We start from the raw sequence: 17347 nt of genomic DNA, 5'->3' as shown, positions 1-17347 counted from the left end.
TAGGCAGGAGTTATCTCCCACACGTGATCATGGCACTTTGGGAGGGTCCGGGAGCTCAAATAGATCAGGAGGCTCCAGGTCAGTATCCGGAGTTGTGGAGATGCCCAGAACAATCTCTCCGATATCGCATAGGGAGTACCGAGGTTCGGAGTCCGTATTGCGGGAGGCTCCAGGGAGCCTGGAGCAGGAAGTCCGTCCGGAAAGAGCTCGGAAACCCCCGGACAGATACGGGGATTGGGTTATGTCTCAACTTGTCAGGGAGGGACCCACTAAAGATGAAATTTATGTTTGAACTATATCCGGGTTTGGTTTTAACTAGGTTATTCATTTTAAATGTGTATTGTTTGCACGTGAATTAGTATTTGTATACTGTTGAGGATATAAGAGAGGGCAAAGTGCCCTGGTACATGGTGCAAAGCACCAGGGTTGTATAGGTGGTACTAAAAAATTATTAATTGGAATTTTACTTCCAGCAGGTATCAAAGGCTGATTTTATTCCCAGCAGAGCGGTATTTTATGTTTTTTTTTTACTCACTCTTGGTGGAGATTGAGATTTGGTACTGTGGTTATTTATGTATTTAAAATACTAATCTGTGAGATCTGTTTTTGTTGCAGTGCTGCAATGTACATATACTGATTTGTTTTATTTTCAGAATTTTGTATACATAGTTTGGTTCTATTGTAGGCAGACCATGTTCCAGGTTGCTGCCGTAGGAATGGGTGATTAATCAAAAGTAGGTTTGATGCTTATGCATTATATCTTAAGTATATTGAAAAATGTGGGACACATTTTCCCCAAGGGGGGAAGTATGTAACCCATGTGTCCACATGTGGTATTTTAATAACAATGTAGCATAGATGCATACTCAGGTATCATATTGTAAATGTCCTTGTTACTGTTTTGTGAATGTGCACGTGACGTTACTAAGTATATGTACACGTGACATGTTGTTTACGTCTCATGTATTGTCCAGTGGAATGTGTGGTATGTGGCCGAACTAGTCCGTCGTGACATGGACTTCAACGTGAACGCAACTCAGCACTTCTAACACCTGCATTTGTACTGCATGCTAATTGCGTTCTCCACACCTGTTTACGTCACTTCCTTTGGTTTTCTTTCTATCTGTCTCTCTCTGTCCTGGCACTCTACTGCTGGACGTCAGCGCGAGCGGTCCAGCAAGATCATATATCATACACATATACTATACGTATCACTTCGTATGGTGCGGGGCCAGTGAAGCCTGGTAAGTTGACAATGCTGTGGAAGTTGATTGTATCCGGCGCGTTCGTGATTGGTGAGTGTTTGTTTCGAAAGAGGCTTGGAGTCTAAATGTTTGTCTTGTCTTTTCAGGTTTTTTTTCCCTTCAGAAATAAATCATCGAACGAATTTGAAATCAGAGTGATTTGTATCTATATATATATACCCAACCACACCCCGGTGACATTTACACCTACAAATATTAGTTTTTAGCCAAAATCAGGTAGTTTTTCAACAGCAACTAAGGTTAAGTCATTTTATAATTTGACATCAAAGTAATTGCAAAAGCATTGGTTTTCGGAATGGTCAGCATCGGAATTGTACCAAACCAACTTAAATATAGTTCAATTTGAGTCAAAAATAGACACGGCAGGATCTGCTCTATTCCATCAAAATAGTTACTTATCAATATGTCATGAATTAATTTTAAAAATGACAACATTGGTTTCGATTATCATTTTTGTAACTTATCTTTAAAACGTCAAGATACATGTAAAGTAAGATAATATCAGATATATTGTATTATGACATCTGTATCAAAATTGTTTATACACGTGAGGGATTTAAATTGCTTTAACATATGAAATACATAATCACTCAACATTGACCTGAAGGGCTTATGTCAATGCTCAAATTGTACCACTTCCTAATTTTGTAATTTGTATTTTAATAATGTCAAAGAAAAATGTTTAGAATCTTATCAAAGTACTTTATCTGTGGTTGGTTTTGAATAGAAATCCCGTCTTTATACAGATGTCTGGAAATGATAAAAAAAGTTAATTTGATCAAATCCCCATCTCACCGCTGAAAAGTCCATGATTCCAGACAACGTATTTATTGCTGTTAGGTCCTATTTCTACATATATAGGCATGGGTTACTTTACACTGAAGTGATTTTAAGTTAAATTAAATTCAGTTTTTTTTTTCATCCAATGTACAGTGGGGGAAAATACTAAATGATTTTCAATAGAATATTAACTTGTACAAATAATTCCAATAATTTTTTTTATATTTCTCTAGGCAAACTAACTAAACAAGAGAAAACCTCTGAAAAGAACGAGTTCCCAACAGAACAACCAGAATTACTTACGATCATCAAACACGTGCAATGTTTTATATCAAACAAGTTATATTCTGGAAACACTTCTTTCAACAAAAATGTGTGTTTTAATTTTTTTTTCAGTTGATCATCCGGTACAACCATTGCAATTGTATTGTTCATATCTATACTGCAAGAAATAGATATAGACAAACGTGGAATAAAAAAGGACGTCGAAAAACTGGTATTGACAACAAAATTATGTTTCACACATAAAAATTTAATTTTGTAAATGAAAATATTTCAAATATTTCCTTCTTAAATAGCCTATGCAAGCTACCCTACACATTACAAACCTTCAATCTTCTATATGTCCACTAGAGATCGAATCAAGAACAGGTCTTTAGACTTACTAACCATACACTCTACTGATTGTGCTAAAGAGAAGTTCTCCCTAGCCAAGCAGTATAGCATGAATGTAGATTAAGAGTTATCTCCCTTACATATTACAGCCAAGATATTCGTTACCATTTCCACTGTATGAATAAGAATTTAACATTTAAACAAAAGTGCTACAGACAGCATATGTCTAGTACCATTTGAGTAAAATCAGATAAGTCTGTTCCTTTAATTGAGGGTTTTCTGGGTAAAACCATGTTTACGAAGTCACCATACCTACCTGCATGATTCAAACCTTAGGCAATTCCCTCGGACTTCCAACACTACTCGCCCGAAACAAATTGAACGCACCCCGGAAGTGTTTCCGGTACCTGCGCATGACAGACACCAGTATTCTTTCAAAGCCATACGCTTAGTACTGACTCTGTGTGGAAGGAGGGTGGATTCATGCAGGTAGGTATGGTGACTTCGTAAACAGGGGTTTTACCCAGAAAACCCTCAGTTTACTTTAGTCCCCATACCTACCTGCATGAGTCAAACCTTAGGCAAACACAGAATTTGTAGCCTATAAAGGAGGTGGGTAGAGCCAGTCCAACTAACTTCCTATGAACAAAATATTACCTCCTAATAGGTCCGTCTGCCTTTCCTGTTCACCACTGACTGCAATATGACTGCCCTGGCAAACTGGCCTTCCGGTTTCCAAATGTCTTTCAAGTAGAAAGAGGTGAAGGTGGTTTCCTTCGCCCAATGCGCTGCCTTCACAATTTCTGAGATGGGCACCTTAGAAAAGAGTGCCCGGGACGTGGCCAGACGGCGAGTATCATGAGCCCTGGCCAGACGAACACCCTCCTCATTTGCTGACTCATACCAAAATTTCACCACCGACACAATCCATCGTGCAATGGAGTCTTTTGATGCCTCTTTTTGATTTCCGTCCTGATATGTAAGAAACAAACGTTTTTTTTTGTTTTTTTTTTTTTATCGCCCCTTATGTCCTGTAATCTTCTAATATACATCTTCAAAGCTCTATAAGGACACAACTTCAAATCCTCCTCCTCCTCAGTAGCAAAATTTAAAAATTTCGGAAGGAAAAAGGGCTCCCATGGTTTTCCAAGCCGCTGATTTTTAGTCAAGAACTGAATGTTGGGTAACAGATGAATCCCTGCCTGCTCCCAACGGATATGATCTTGTTCCACTGATAATGCATGTAACTCACTTGCTCGTGCAGCAGATGCCACAACCAACAGAAATAATGTCTTTAATGTAAGCCATTTTAAGGATGCTTCCCCCATAGGCGAAAAGGGTGACCGAGTCAACCTGAGTAGTACAAGCGGCAAACTCCAATTGGGTACCATAGACCTACACTCTGGTCTGGTATTAGACCTTAAAGCAGTCGCGACAAGTCCCTATCGGTACCAATGGAATCTCCATGAGTGTGAATGACTGCTATAGCTGTTCTATATCCTCCTAGTGTAGATATCTTAAAACATTTACTCTGGTGTAAATACAAAAGAAAGTCCGCTATCTCAGTTACCGTTGGCAAACTGGGATCAATCTGTCGTTCCTCACACCAGCTGCTATAACATCGGATTCGCGCATTGTAGACTGCCTGTGTAGAAGGTCTCCGAGAAGCGGAGATCGCTTGAGCAACCTCCTGCGAAAACCCTCTTGAAGCATAGGTCTGTTTGACACTTTACATACCGTGAATCGGAACATCCCTGGATCCGGATGTACTAGCTTGCCTCTTTGCTGAGTCAGCAGCCTGTCGTTGAGTGAAAGCTCTCTTGGGTAATCCGCCAGAAGCTCTAGCAGCTGAGGGTACCAAGATTGACGTGGCCATCTCGGTGCTACTAGAAGTATCACGCAATCCTCTCGAGATATTTTCCTGAGAACATGAGGAATCAGTATTGTTGGTGGAAATGCATAAGCGAACATTCCCTTTTCATAGGGTCTAAACTACCAGGAGCTCCCTATAAGATATGAGCTGAGGAAAAAACCCCTTCCGATTTTTGTGACACTTGAGATACCCTATCGTTATCTGACACTGAATCTAACTCATCCAAGTCCTCCTCCCTGACACTCGATTGTTGCCGTTCACCAACAAACTTATCAAAACGACTCGGCCTACTTCCCGCCGGCCGAATACGAGTCATATCCTCCCCATTTACCTGGGGTTGTACCGCTGGAAATGGTTGCGAGGAAACGTTACTGGCAAAGAAGTTTGTTAACTGGGATGAAATCAAATTTTCGATGAGTCCCCGAGTGGTGTCGTCCAATGAAGGATTACCTACCGTACTCGCCGGCGGTGTGATCCCGTCTAGACTCCTACGTGGGGCCCGCACAGCCGCCCGAGTCTCCGACGTTTCCAAGCCTGTATTTAGGGGACTCATTCCACCCCGGGCTTCTGTTGCGGACTTTCCTCTTGATGGTCGGCCTCCTGTCGACTTTTCCACCATCTTGTCGAAGATGGCCCATTTTTCCGCCGACCACTCGCTACAAACCCCGTACGTGAAAACCTTGTTGCAGACACGATGTCTAAAACATTTTTCGTGGTCGCCCAGTATGTTCCATCTTTTCCGAGCCAAAAACACGTGTTGGATAAAATGGCGCCCGAAAGAATACTGGTGTCTGTCATGCGCAGGTACCGGAAGTACTTCCGGGGCGCGTTCAATTTGTTTCGGGAGAGTAGTGATGGAAGTCCGAGGGAATTGCCTAAGGTTTGACTCATGCAGGTAGGTATGGGGACTGAAGTAAACTAATTGAATTATGAAGCATATGTCTCAGTAGAATGCCTCACACAAGATATTTTGTCACAAAGGGTATTTTTATTAGAGGTTTAACTGATAAAACAAAAGAGAAGTCGAGATATCGATATACTGCTTGCAAGGTTGGTGTTCTTATTTTTCAAATTGTTTATGGTCGAGGGTTAGCGCGAACGCAGACCCCCACACTTAAAAATAGCGTACCCGAGTAATCCGCATTTGGGATTATCGCAGGGTTCAGCCCGACCGGAGTGCAATGGAAGGGCCTCGACCTGGGGGAACCTTTTTTTAAGTTTCATAAAATGTTTATTAACATATATACAGGTAAAAACGTCACGAGACAGACCCCTATGACGCCGGCGACTGATGTACAACCGGTAGCCCCGGTAAAGTGCCATTATCCTTACATCCTAAGATGGACAAGATATGTAAACGAAGTTACCTGGTTACACGATAGTTAACATAATTAATATGTTAAAAATAATGACAATTATCGGTATTAATTGATATAAGTCACAGCATGTTTCTTGATTATAACGGGAGACTGATGTTTAGGTCGTCATCCCGCAAGGTACAGAAAATATCAGTAGTACACCAATACTCAGAGAAAGTGTTTCTGGAAAAGCGAGTAAAATCAGACTTAATGCGAAGAATAACATTGCTGAGAAAGTGACAGACGAGAGAATCAGAAGAAGGAGACTTTTTGTCATATTTTTTAACACAACGTATATGCCAAATGGACGATAGGGATTCTGCCACTAGAAAAAGGACAAGAGACTTTACTTTTAGAGTGAGACATACTGGTGAATGAAAATGCCAAAGTGCCGAATCAGTTGGGATCTTGTTCTCTGAGATCTGGTGTATCCAAGAATTTACCAATGATACTAACGGCTGAATAAATGGACAGTCAAAGAATAAATGTGAAATGGTTTCAAAACCAGTGCAGAAAGTACAAAATTTACAGGATTCAACACCATATTTATACATTCGAAAATTCACAGGTAAAATCTCATGTACTATCTTAAAGACAACATCACGTGAGCGAGTATCTAAAAACTTATTTGAAATATTGCGAAAAACAATTTTAAAATCAACAGTTGGAAAAATCTTCACAACTCGTGGTGCCTTAGTAATACCAGCTAATAACGTAATGTATAACTCTTTGGTTGTCACCGACTCAAAATTGGACTTGGGAAAGTCTTTTCTATATTTCTGAAAAATTCCATAAATATAAGAATAAAATGTAGGACACCACTCACTATGTGGAATACTATTGTCAACAGGTGAAAAATATTCTCGAAAATGTAATGAGAGCCAGTACTTGGTAAAATACCTCCACTTGGCCTCGGTATGTTTGAAAACAAAATCCTGACAATGTTTTAGATAAATGGCTTGAAATTTACTTTTAATGTTAACAATACCAAGTCCACCACTAGTAGTAGAGGCATAGGCTACGGAGCGCGCAAGTGGCTCCGACTTGGAATTCCATAAAAATCTAAACAAAGTTCTCTGTAAAAGATCTAAATAATGCCTTGGCATTATGACGGTAGTACCAATATACCAAAGTTTGCTGCAAGCAAGGACCTTTATAACTATGGACTTTTGTGTTAAAGATAAATTTCGCATTTTCCATAAATCCAAGGTCCTTGAAAATTTCCGAAAAACTGGCTGCCAAATATCGTCAGGAGTAATGTTATTGCCAATTAAAACCCCACAAATCTTATGTTTTTCAACCCAACTAATGCCGAAAGGGTTATCTGAACGTGATTTCCATTTCCCAAGCCAAATACCCTTAGTTTTCTGTTTATTCAATTTAGCACCTGACGCTTTGCCATACAGATTACACCAATGAAATAATTTTGAAATAGAGGAATCGGAACAGCAAATACCAGTACTATCATCTGCATAGAGGGAAATTTTAGCTGACTGAGAGGAACCCGGAAGTTTTACACCAGTTATTTCAGGATCGTCACGGACTTTTTTCGCAAAGGGCTCCAAGACCAAAACATATAAAAGAGGAGATAAACTACAGCCTTGCCGTACACCACGAGTGATAGGAAAGGGGTCAGATATAAACCCGTTAACAATAACGGACGAACAGACATTTTTGTATAAGATACTTACCCATTTAGCAAAATCAGGACCGAAATTGTAAGCTTCAAGTACCTTAAATAAAAATGTATAATTTACTCTATCAAAAGCTTTCTCTTGGTCAAGAGATATAAAAGCACACTTCAAGTCTTTTTGATTAACGTAATCAACAATATTACGAAGAAGATGACAGTTTTCAAAAATAGATCTATCTTTTATCGCGCAAGTTTGGTCAACCCCAACAAGTTTATCAATAACCTTACTTAACCTGTTGGTAATAACCTTGGAAAGAATTTTATAATCAATATTCAGGAGAGAAATGGGCCTCCAGTTTTTCATACTATCAGAATTCCTTGGATCTTTACATAATAACGAAATAAAAGACGTTTTCTGGGTGTCACGTAGCTCACCCTTCTGAAAAATGTCATTGTATAATGTGACGAGATGATCTCCTAATAAATCAAAAAAAGTAAGATAGAATTCTTTAGTGAGACCATCACTACCAGGGGACTTATTGTTCTTCATATGCTTGATAGCAGCTAATATTTCCTCCTTCCCTATAGGGCCTTCACACATTGACATTTCAAGTTCGTTAAGTTTGGGAAGGTTATCACAAAAAGAGTCAGCCAACTCAAAATCGATATCTTCCTCGGAAAAAAGTTTGGTATAAAAATCTCGAAAGGCCGCTAAAATGTCACTGGAATTAGTAACACAGGAGGAATCAGGTAAGTCGATTTTCTCTATGAATTTCTTCTTACCCTTATCACACTCCATTTTAAAGAAATAACGTGAAGGCTTTTCAGAAAAGTCTAAACAATTAGCTCTAGACCTAATCATAGACCCCCTGAAACTATCAGTATGAAAATCAAGTAGTTGTCTCTTAATAGACTGAACTTGGTCAATAAAGTGTCCAGGTGACTTTTTTTCTAAATTATACAACTTATTATATTTTTCTTGTAAAGATCTGACAACAGAACGTTTAACTTTAGCTTTACGTTTACAATATCCAATAATGAAATATTTGATAACAGATTTACAATTATCCCAATGATCTAAAGACACAGGCTTATTGTCAGTTAGATCAAGCCAGAAATCTTTAAAAGCAATCTGAAAGGCTCTATCGCTCAAAATACTATTATTAAGTTTCCAGTAAAAGGGTCCAAACTTATCCTCAGAAAATAGTTTAATTTTTAGAAGAACAAAATCATGGTCGGAACTACCAGACGGAAAAATTCTATTCTCTAATAAATGCTCTTTCAATATACATGAAATATAAAATCGATCTAAGCGGCATGAAACACCATTACCATGCCAAGTAGTAGAAATGACATTCGGAAAAAGTGATCTAAATATCTCAAATAACTTAAAATCATTACACAGATTTTTTATTGAAACACTACCAGGAAGACCACGACTGGGATTACCACCAATCTTATCAAGGGAATTGTTTTCAATACAATTAAAATCACCAGCAAAAATGATGGGCCTTCTACAGGTAAAATGATGTATAATAATATCAAAAAATGCCCGACGCTCCTCATCAACATTTGGGGCGTATACATTAATAATTCTGAACTCGCTATCATAATATTTAAAATCAACAAACATGGTCCGTCCTTCTCTATCAAGATCAAACTTTTGTAGTTTTACATCTATGAAAAACAAAACAGCTGTGCCCTTACTATTATATGAACCGAAATTCCATATTGCTTTACATTTCAAAAAACTTTCAATCTGTTTACCGACAAACAAGTTAGAAACATGAGTTTCTTGTAACAATACAACATGTACATTATGATTATGTACAAAATCATTCAGCTCATATTGCTTAGACTTGGATAAAAACCCGTTACAATTCCATGTAATTATATTGATTGTTGTATTATTCTCCATCATTATAATTTATTTTTGGTATGTATAATCTATAAAAGATACAAGCAGAAGAAAAAGTTAAGTGGAAGGAGAGAAAGTTAACAGGTAAGTAAAAGCACACTCGCGCACGATCGGTCTGCAGCCAGGAGAGGAAGGTGAGTATAAAGTAAACACATTCAAAACACAGCAGACAACTGTATAAGCGTGATCAATGAACCGCAACACAGGTAAGTTATCGAGTGCACGAGTGCGACTCTCGATACACGCGCCCCAAAAGGATTGGCTGAGCGTATGCCTGTGAAAAGTCAGCTTAACAACAATATAATAATGATAACAATAATAATTATGAAGAACAAATGCGAATGTAATGTGAGAACATTGGTAGGATTCGCAAGCAATTAAAATCAAAGTAGTGGACGTTAGGCAGTATTGGTAAATATATATTGATATATAAAATGAAAATGCTGTATTAATACGTAAAGCTGACAATACATAAGTACTTTCTACTGGTAAAGACCTCTGCGTAGCCGAGAAAGCTAACAAAGCTCTTACAGGTAAAAACACGCGTTGTTGTATGCTAGCAATTATATAGTACAGGTAAAAATACAACTGGACGATAAGCTGACAATGCATAGCAATATAAGTATAATATTGAATGATAACATGAGTTAAATAATGAAACCAAATCAAACATACAGTTACTGTAAACACCTTGTAGGTGAAATGATAACAATAGTCCAGGGACAAGCTGAGGTCAAATATGGAACACAATGCCGCCGCCATAGTCCGATAAAGAAAGTCCAAAACCGTTAACCGAGAAAATACTAAAACCGAAATTTACCCAGACTCCTCGTCAATAACCAGGTGATCCTCATCCGACATGTCGGAATCACTCCGGTCGTCGATACATCTATGTCCATGTACTAGGTCGCCATTTGACAGGATGCCCGGGGATATTGATGAATGTTTCCCCTTCTTTGTAACCCTTTGGAATCCGGCATCATCTATGACGGGGCCCGGGCGCTTTGTCGGTAGGGATGTTGGGTTATCGCTACTTCCGGACGAGGGGCACGCGGCAGTACTATTCCTTTCGGAAGAGGGACTCTCGGTAAGGCTACTCCCTCCGGATGAGGGGCTCGTAGCGGGACCGCTCCCTCCGGACGAGGGGCTCACGGTAGAACTGTTTAGCTGTGTTGCCTCTGACTCCTCTCGAAGTGGCGTAGGGCCCATACCCGGGATAGACTGAGATGAAGACTGGGCTACCTTAGCGTAGCTAGCCCGAGTCGTAGGCTCGGGTTTCCCGGGACACTGAGACCTCACGTGTCCGACCTGCTGGCAGCGCAGGCAAATGGGAGGTCTGCCTGGAACGGTAATCAGGGCCACCTTACCGAACAGTCTGTCGCGATAAGGTATCCTGTCCTGGTCGCCTTCCTTTATCAGTAACGTGACGATTCTTGTCCCCGTCTCCAAAGTGACTTTCCCTATGGAAGTCTTTTCTTTAGCTATGTTAATGACCTTTCCATAGTAGCTATCGAAATGGTCCGCTATGGCGTCATCTGATATCCAAGACGGGAGCCACATTACACGCAAAGATATCCGGCGTTGGTCGCATCGCTCCGGTGTAAGTGCGAAATAAGTGTCCTTCATAGCGCCTTTCTCTACAATACTGTCGACCACTGCCTCGGATTGCAAAGTAACAAACCAGGTGTTTGGAGCTTCGCACCTGAACACGGACACAATCTCCTCCCCGGGAAGTCCACCATTCAGTAATCGCTTCAAGACTTCAAAACGTGTAACAGTGTGTTTCCTTGGACCGGTGACGAACAATCTGACAGACTTCTTCAAAATATCGATATCGATATGATCCATACTTGTAGCAGTGGTGGCCATGATAGCGGTATCCCCTGTACCAGGTAAGTATGAGTTGTTACTGTAAAAGAGAATATATAAACTGAATGTAAAATTTTACAGACAAGGTATTTAAAAATTACCATATGGAAAGAGAAAAATGTGTATAACTAAAATAAACTGAAATACTATCTTAAATGCTTTCATAAAAATAGTATCATTATTATATTGTATAATATGATGTAAATATTGCATTACTTTATTACATAAAAAGTATCTTATTTGACAAATTTTATCTCAGTTACATGTTTTGGAAGAGGGGAAGTAACTCTAGGGATTGTGTTGCCGCTGACAAAGCGCAGTGAGACAACATGTTAAGAAACAAAGAACATGTTGGTGTGTTCTGCTTCCTTAGATATCGATTTTATATCCGTACCATTACAACAACAACAACAACAACTATAATTAGAATAATAACAATAATAATAGTAACAATAAGATTTAAAACATGCGTAAGTAAATTCAGAGCTAAGAATCATTTACACCTACAAATATTAGTTTTTAGCCAAAATCAGGTAGTTTTTCAACAGCAACTAAGGTTAAGTCATTTTATAATTTGACATCAAAGTAATTGCAAAAGCATTGGTTTTCGGAATGGTCAGCATCGGAATTGTACCAGACCAACTTAAATATAGTTCAATTTGAGTCAAAAATAGACACGGCAGGATCTGCTCTATTCCATCAAAATAGTTACTTATCAATATGTCATGAATTAATTTTAAAAATGACAACATTGGTTTCGCTTATCATTTTTGTAACTTATCTTTAAAACGTCAAGATACATGTAAAGTAAGATAATATCAGATATATTGTATTATGACATCTGTATCAAAATTGTTTATACACGTGAGGGATTTAAATTGCTTTAACATATGAAATGCATAATCACTCAACATTGACCTGTAGGGCTTATGTCAATGCTCAAATTGTACCACTTCCTAATTTTGTAATTTGTATTTTAATAATGTCAAAGAAAAATGTTTAGAATCTTATCAAAGTACTTTATCTGTGGTTGGTTTTGAATAGAAATCCCGTCTTTATACAGATGTCTGGAAATGATAAAAAAAGTTAATTTGATCAAATCCCCATCTCACCGCTGAAAAGTCCATGATTCCAGACAACGTATTTATTGCTGTTAGGTCCTATTTCTACATATATAGGCATGGGTTACTTTACACTGAAGTGATTTTAAGTTAAATTAAATTCAGTTTTTTTTTCATCCAATGTACAGTGGGGGAAAATACTAAATGATTTTCAATAGAATATTAACTTGTACAAATAATTCCAATTATTTTTTATATTTCTCTAGGCAAACTAACTAAACAAGAGAAAACCTCTGAAAAGAACGAGTTCCCAACAGAACAACCAGAATTACTTACGATCATCAAACACGTGCAATGTTTTATATCAAACAAGGATATAGAATACATGTATTTCTCATTTAGATTCTGGAAACACGTCTTTCAACACACATGTGTGTTTTAACATATGGTTTAAAGTTCATCATCCGGTACAATCATTTCAATTGTACAATTGATATATACACTGTATGAAAGAGGTATAGACAAACGTGGAATAAAAAAGGACGTGGAAAAAACTGGTATTGACAACAAAATTGTTTCACACATAAAGATTTAATTCTGTGAATGAAAATATTATAAACATTTCCTTCTTAAATAGCCTATGCGAGCTACCCTACAAATTCCACATCTTCAATTTTCTATATTTCCACTAGAGATCGAATCAAGAACAGATATTCAGACTTACTAATCATACACTCTACTGAATGAGCTAAAGAGGAGTTCTCCCTAGCCGAGCAGTATAGCATGAATGTAGATTAAGAGTTATCTCCCTTACATATTACACCCAAGATATTCGTTACCATGTCGATTTTATGAATCACAATTAAACAACATTTAAACAAAAGTGCCACAGACAGCATACATCTAGTACGATCTGAGTAAAATCAGATGATAAGTCTGTTCCTCTAATTAACTGTACAATGTATTTGCACTATGTTGACAATAGAGGCCAATATATTTCTGTTGTAGTGAACATTTTGATATAATAATTTTGTAACTATGGCTGCAATTAATTGAATTTTGAAGCATATAAGTCAGTAAAATGCCTTACACAAGATTATTTTGTCATAAAGGGTATTTTTATTAGAGGTTTAACTGATAAAACAAAATAGAAGTCGAGATATCGATATACTTCGAACTAAAGACGGTAAAAGTATTTACAGTCGGTTGGGCTTGCAAGGTTGGTGTTCTTATTTTTCAAATTGTTTATGGTCGAGGGTTAGCGCGAACGCAGACCCCCACACTTAAAAATAGCGTACCCGAGTAATCCGCATTTGGGATTATCGCAGGGTTCAGCCCGACCGGAGTGCAATGGAAGGGCCTCGACCTGGGGGAACCGCCTTGCTGATCACGGTATCCCCTGTACCAGGTAAGTATGAATTGTCACTGTAATTGAGTGTATATAAACTGAATGTAAAAATTTTACAGACATGGTATCTAAAAATTACCATATGGAAAGAGAAAAATATGTATAACTGATATCAATTTACATACTATCACACTTTTTTTCATCAGAAGAAATCAATTATTGTTTTGTATAATATGATGCAACTGTTGTTTTGCTTAATACCAATAAATTGTCTTAATTTGCAAAATATATCTCAGTAACAGTATTTTAAACAGGGGAGGTAACTCTATGAATTTTTGTTGTAACCGTTGACAAATCAGTCTAGAACAATTTGAGGGATATGACTGTTACAAAAACATCGTTGTTGGGATAAATTCAGAACATTCAATGATAAGTTATTAGACAACAAAATAAGTTTTTCAGCCGGGCTATAGTCAAGTCAATTTATATAAGTATTTTGACTTCAAAGTTATTACATAACAAGTTTTATTCGGAATGGTGAGTATCAGAATTGTTCCATGAAAAATCTGTAAAAATTGGGAGAGTAATTGATGACTTTCTACGGAATTAAGAACATAAGAAAAAATTGAACAATATTTGATGTGCATTAACTACATTATAGTTGTAAATCTGGATACAGAAAAAACAGTATGGTGAGACCAACTCAAATATAGTTCAATTTGAGTCAAAAAGAGACACGGCAGGATCTGCCGTATTCCATCAAAATAGTTACTTACCAACATGCCATGAACTCATTTAAAAAATGACAAATGTCAAAGTCCAAACAGAACCACTTTCTAATTTTGCAACTTGTAGTTTGTCAAAAGAAAATGTTTAGAATTTTATCAAATGACTTTAAATGCAGACTGTTTTAAACAGAAATCCCGTTTATCTTAAGATATCTGGAAATAATGAATCAAGTCAGATTGACAAAATCCCTGTTGTGTGTATTAAATGGTATTTGGTCCTATTGTGACACATTTAGGCAAGGATTATTGACGTAACATGTTACTTTAAACTTAAGCGAATCTTCATCGTGTTAACTAAATTTTAGTTTAAAATTGTCTTTTTCTGTACCCATGAAACGACAGTTCGAATACACTGGAGGAAATGGAAACCACTTTTAGATCTTTAGCTCTGGAGTTTCAGAAATTCCTGTATAAACATAGTCTATAGTTTTTTTTATCTTTTATCTTTTTAATTTTGTACAAGTCCCCAGTGTTGTTCTACATCCCTCTTTCTATCTCTCTTTCCCTATGCCACACCCTGTTCTTATCTCTCTGTCTGTTTCTTTATTTTTTGTCAACTTATACAATTTACATAAAAAGACTATTATAATAGTTTCATGTCACCACGTGACCATATTTATGTAAATGTTTATGTGTATGTTGTAGGAGAAGTCATTTATAAGTTGGTAAAACTTACTGACTAATCCTATTGTCGATGTCATTGTCAATAAAATATGTTTAAACTAAACAGTGTTGGAGTACTACACAAGTAATCAGTTTCAGATATTTTAATTTTCCAGTTTTACGATGGTCTTGTACACCAACAAGCTCATGAATATATCACCTGTATAGATTTGTACCACTCACTGTTATACCAGGAAACAATGGACTGGTTTCATTATATATACAAAATGTAGTTATATATATGCAGGCAGTTATTTTTGCTCCAGACCATATTGTTATTTTTCCTGTTTTATAATAAGTCACCGATTTGTGGTGATATCAACTATACAGTTACTCATGTGACTAGTAGTTTATTTTCACAGTAACATAAGTAACCAGTTTATGGTATGTTTGACTCCCACTTAAGCAAGTAACTTAAGTAACGTTTGTTCTAGTATCTGTATCCTAGCTTATTACCTTGATAGGAATCAGTCTATTAGTAACCCGTATATGACATATCTGATTGTCGATATATATAAATAACTTCTTTACTACCAGTAGATCTTAATAACTAGTAAATTTGATTACCTATTTATGTGATTTAGTCTATAGGTAACTAGTATATGATATATCTGATCACTTATTTCATATTTGTTAAACCACTATATAAGTAACCAGTTATGGTATACTTGGCTACCTACTTAAATAATATTTGTGGTTTTATCGGATTTATTGGTAATCAGTTAAGTTAAACACTTCAATCAAAAGATGAGTAACCAGTTATGGTATATACTCAATGCTTGTCTATTATGAAGTTCTCATTAGTTATTTATACATATTTATTTATTAAATAAAAATTCATCAGAAATGATATCTGATTTATAAATTTAAGTAGTTGGAGAAACTACCTCTCTTACATACTACCCCCATCTCATCCCACTCCCCCCGCCCCCCATCCTCCACACTCTCCATTACCCCTTTTCTATCCTCTCTTCATCTTTTATTTGTGCGAGTGCAAGTGAGAATGACCCAGTATATAATTACAAATTAATGAATCAGAGTTAATGGGGTTTTCATGTACATGTATTGTGTATGTTTGTTTTATATGTATAATTCTTCAAAAATAAAAGAAATAAAAAAATTTAGTATAAAACAAATCTGGATTTATTAATGCACCCTTCTATATGAGAATCACTTCATGTTTAGGATAAACAAGGAACTTAAAATACAGTTACATATCAATGTCACTTGACAAACGCATGTACAGAGACACACCCTTAATAGCCCGTCGGGCGTTTAAACATCTTCCCCGGTGTGGTTTCCCACACTAATCTGCGGTAGGAGCATCCTATGTGTGTTTGGTATAGGTATTCATAGTTTATATAATTCTGAAAGGTCATTAATGTCAAAAATGACTTAGCTCCATTAATTGCTATTCGTCAAATTTTAATTTGTTAAAAGTTTTTTCAACACGTTAAGGACAGCTTAAAGAGTTCTAAATTACTTTACCGCATTTAAAACCTAGTGATTGGTCCATTTATTTATGTCACTTAAACGCCTTAAAATAACTATTATTTCCCACATCGAAACTGTTGTTAATTTTAATGCGTTAAAACCTTTTTTAGCAGGTTTAATAATGAGTTCTAAAATATTTTATTTCATTTCAAATCTAGTGATTGGTCCATTCGTTTATGTCATTTGAACTCCTTGAAATACGCATTCAACCTGCTGCTAACATTGAACTTGTTCAGATTTAATGACTTAGCGTTTATAAAATTTGTCCGTTTTATGAGCTAAAAGTAATGAATCGTGTAGACATGTACATGCGACTAGAGAAGATGGTTGTTTTCTTTATAATACATTACAATGGATGTGTCTACTAAGTATTTTATTACATACATATACTCTGTGTTAAAGTCAACATTAGGGGTAATGCATCATGACACACGCCATCTAAATCTGATCACGTTCCCAACAGAACGACCCGAAATACTTACAATCGCATCAAATTTTACATCAAACAAGGATAAAGAATATGTGTACTTCTCAGTGATATTGTGATTCTCTGACTCTTCTTTCAACAAGAATGTGTGCTTATCAGTTTTCCTTTTGTTGATCAGATGAAATCAATCAACTGTATCGAAAATATCTTTAATGCATTAGAAAGTCACACACAATCACACAAATGTGAAATAAT

The 17347-nt window shown here is 36.8% G+C and overlaps 1 protein-coding gene, 1 non-coding gene and 1 pseudogene across 2 annotated transcripts; all 3 read right to left on the bottom strand.

Annotated features, from left to right (window-relative positions):
* Positions 1 to 5616: 5616 nt before the first annotated feature.
* On the bottom strand, positions 5617 to 5790 carry LOC132557788 (U1 spliceosomal RNA; annotated as a pseudogene).
* Positions 5791 to 10258: 4468 nt separating this feature from the next.
* Positions 10259 to 11642, bottom strand: LOC132557766 (uncharacterized). Its single transcript, XM_060222292.1, has 2 exons — positions 11575 to 11642; positions 10259 to 11351 (listed from the first exon to the last, which is right to left on the bottom strand). The coding sequence occupies exons 1-2, from the start codon at positions 11640 to 11642 to the stop codon at positions 10259 to 10261; spliced, it is 1161 nt and encodes a 386-aa protein (XP_060078275.1).
* Positions 11643 to 13624: 1982 nt separating this feature from the next.
* On the bottom strand, positions 13625 to 13788 carry LOC132557787 (U1 spliceosomal RNA). The gene has a single exon (XR_009554530.1). It is a non-coding gene; the product is annotated as a U1 spliceosomal RNA (small nuclear RNA).
* Between the last annotated feature and the right edge of the window lie 3559 nt (positions 13789 to 17347).

This window comes from Ylistrum balloti, unplaced genomic scaffold (assembly GCF_031769215.1).
Source record: "Ylistrum balloti isolate Yb309-2 unplaced genomic scaffold, AGI_CSIRO_Ybal_v1 Utg370720, whole genome shotgun sequence".
NCBI classification, from domain to species: Eukaryota; Metazoa; Mollusca; class Bivalvia; order Pectinida; family Pectinidae; genus Ylistrum; species Ylistrum balloti.
The sequence above is the reverse complement of the archived record's forward strand: the minus strand, read 5'-3'. Positions and strand labels throughout refer to the sequence as shown.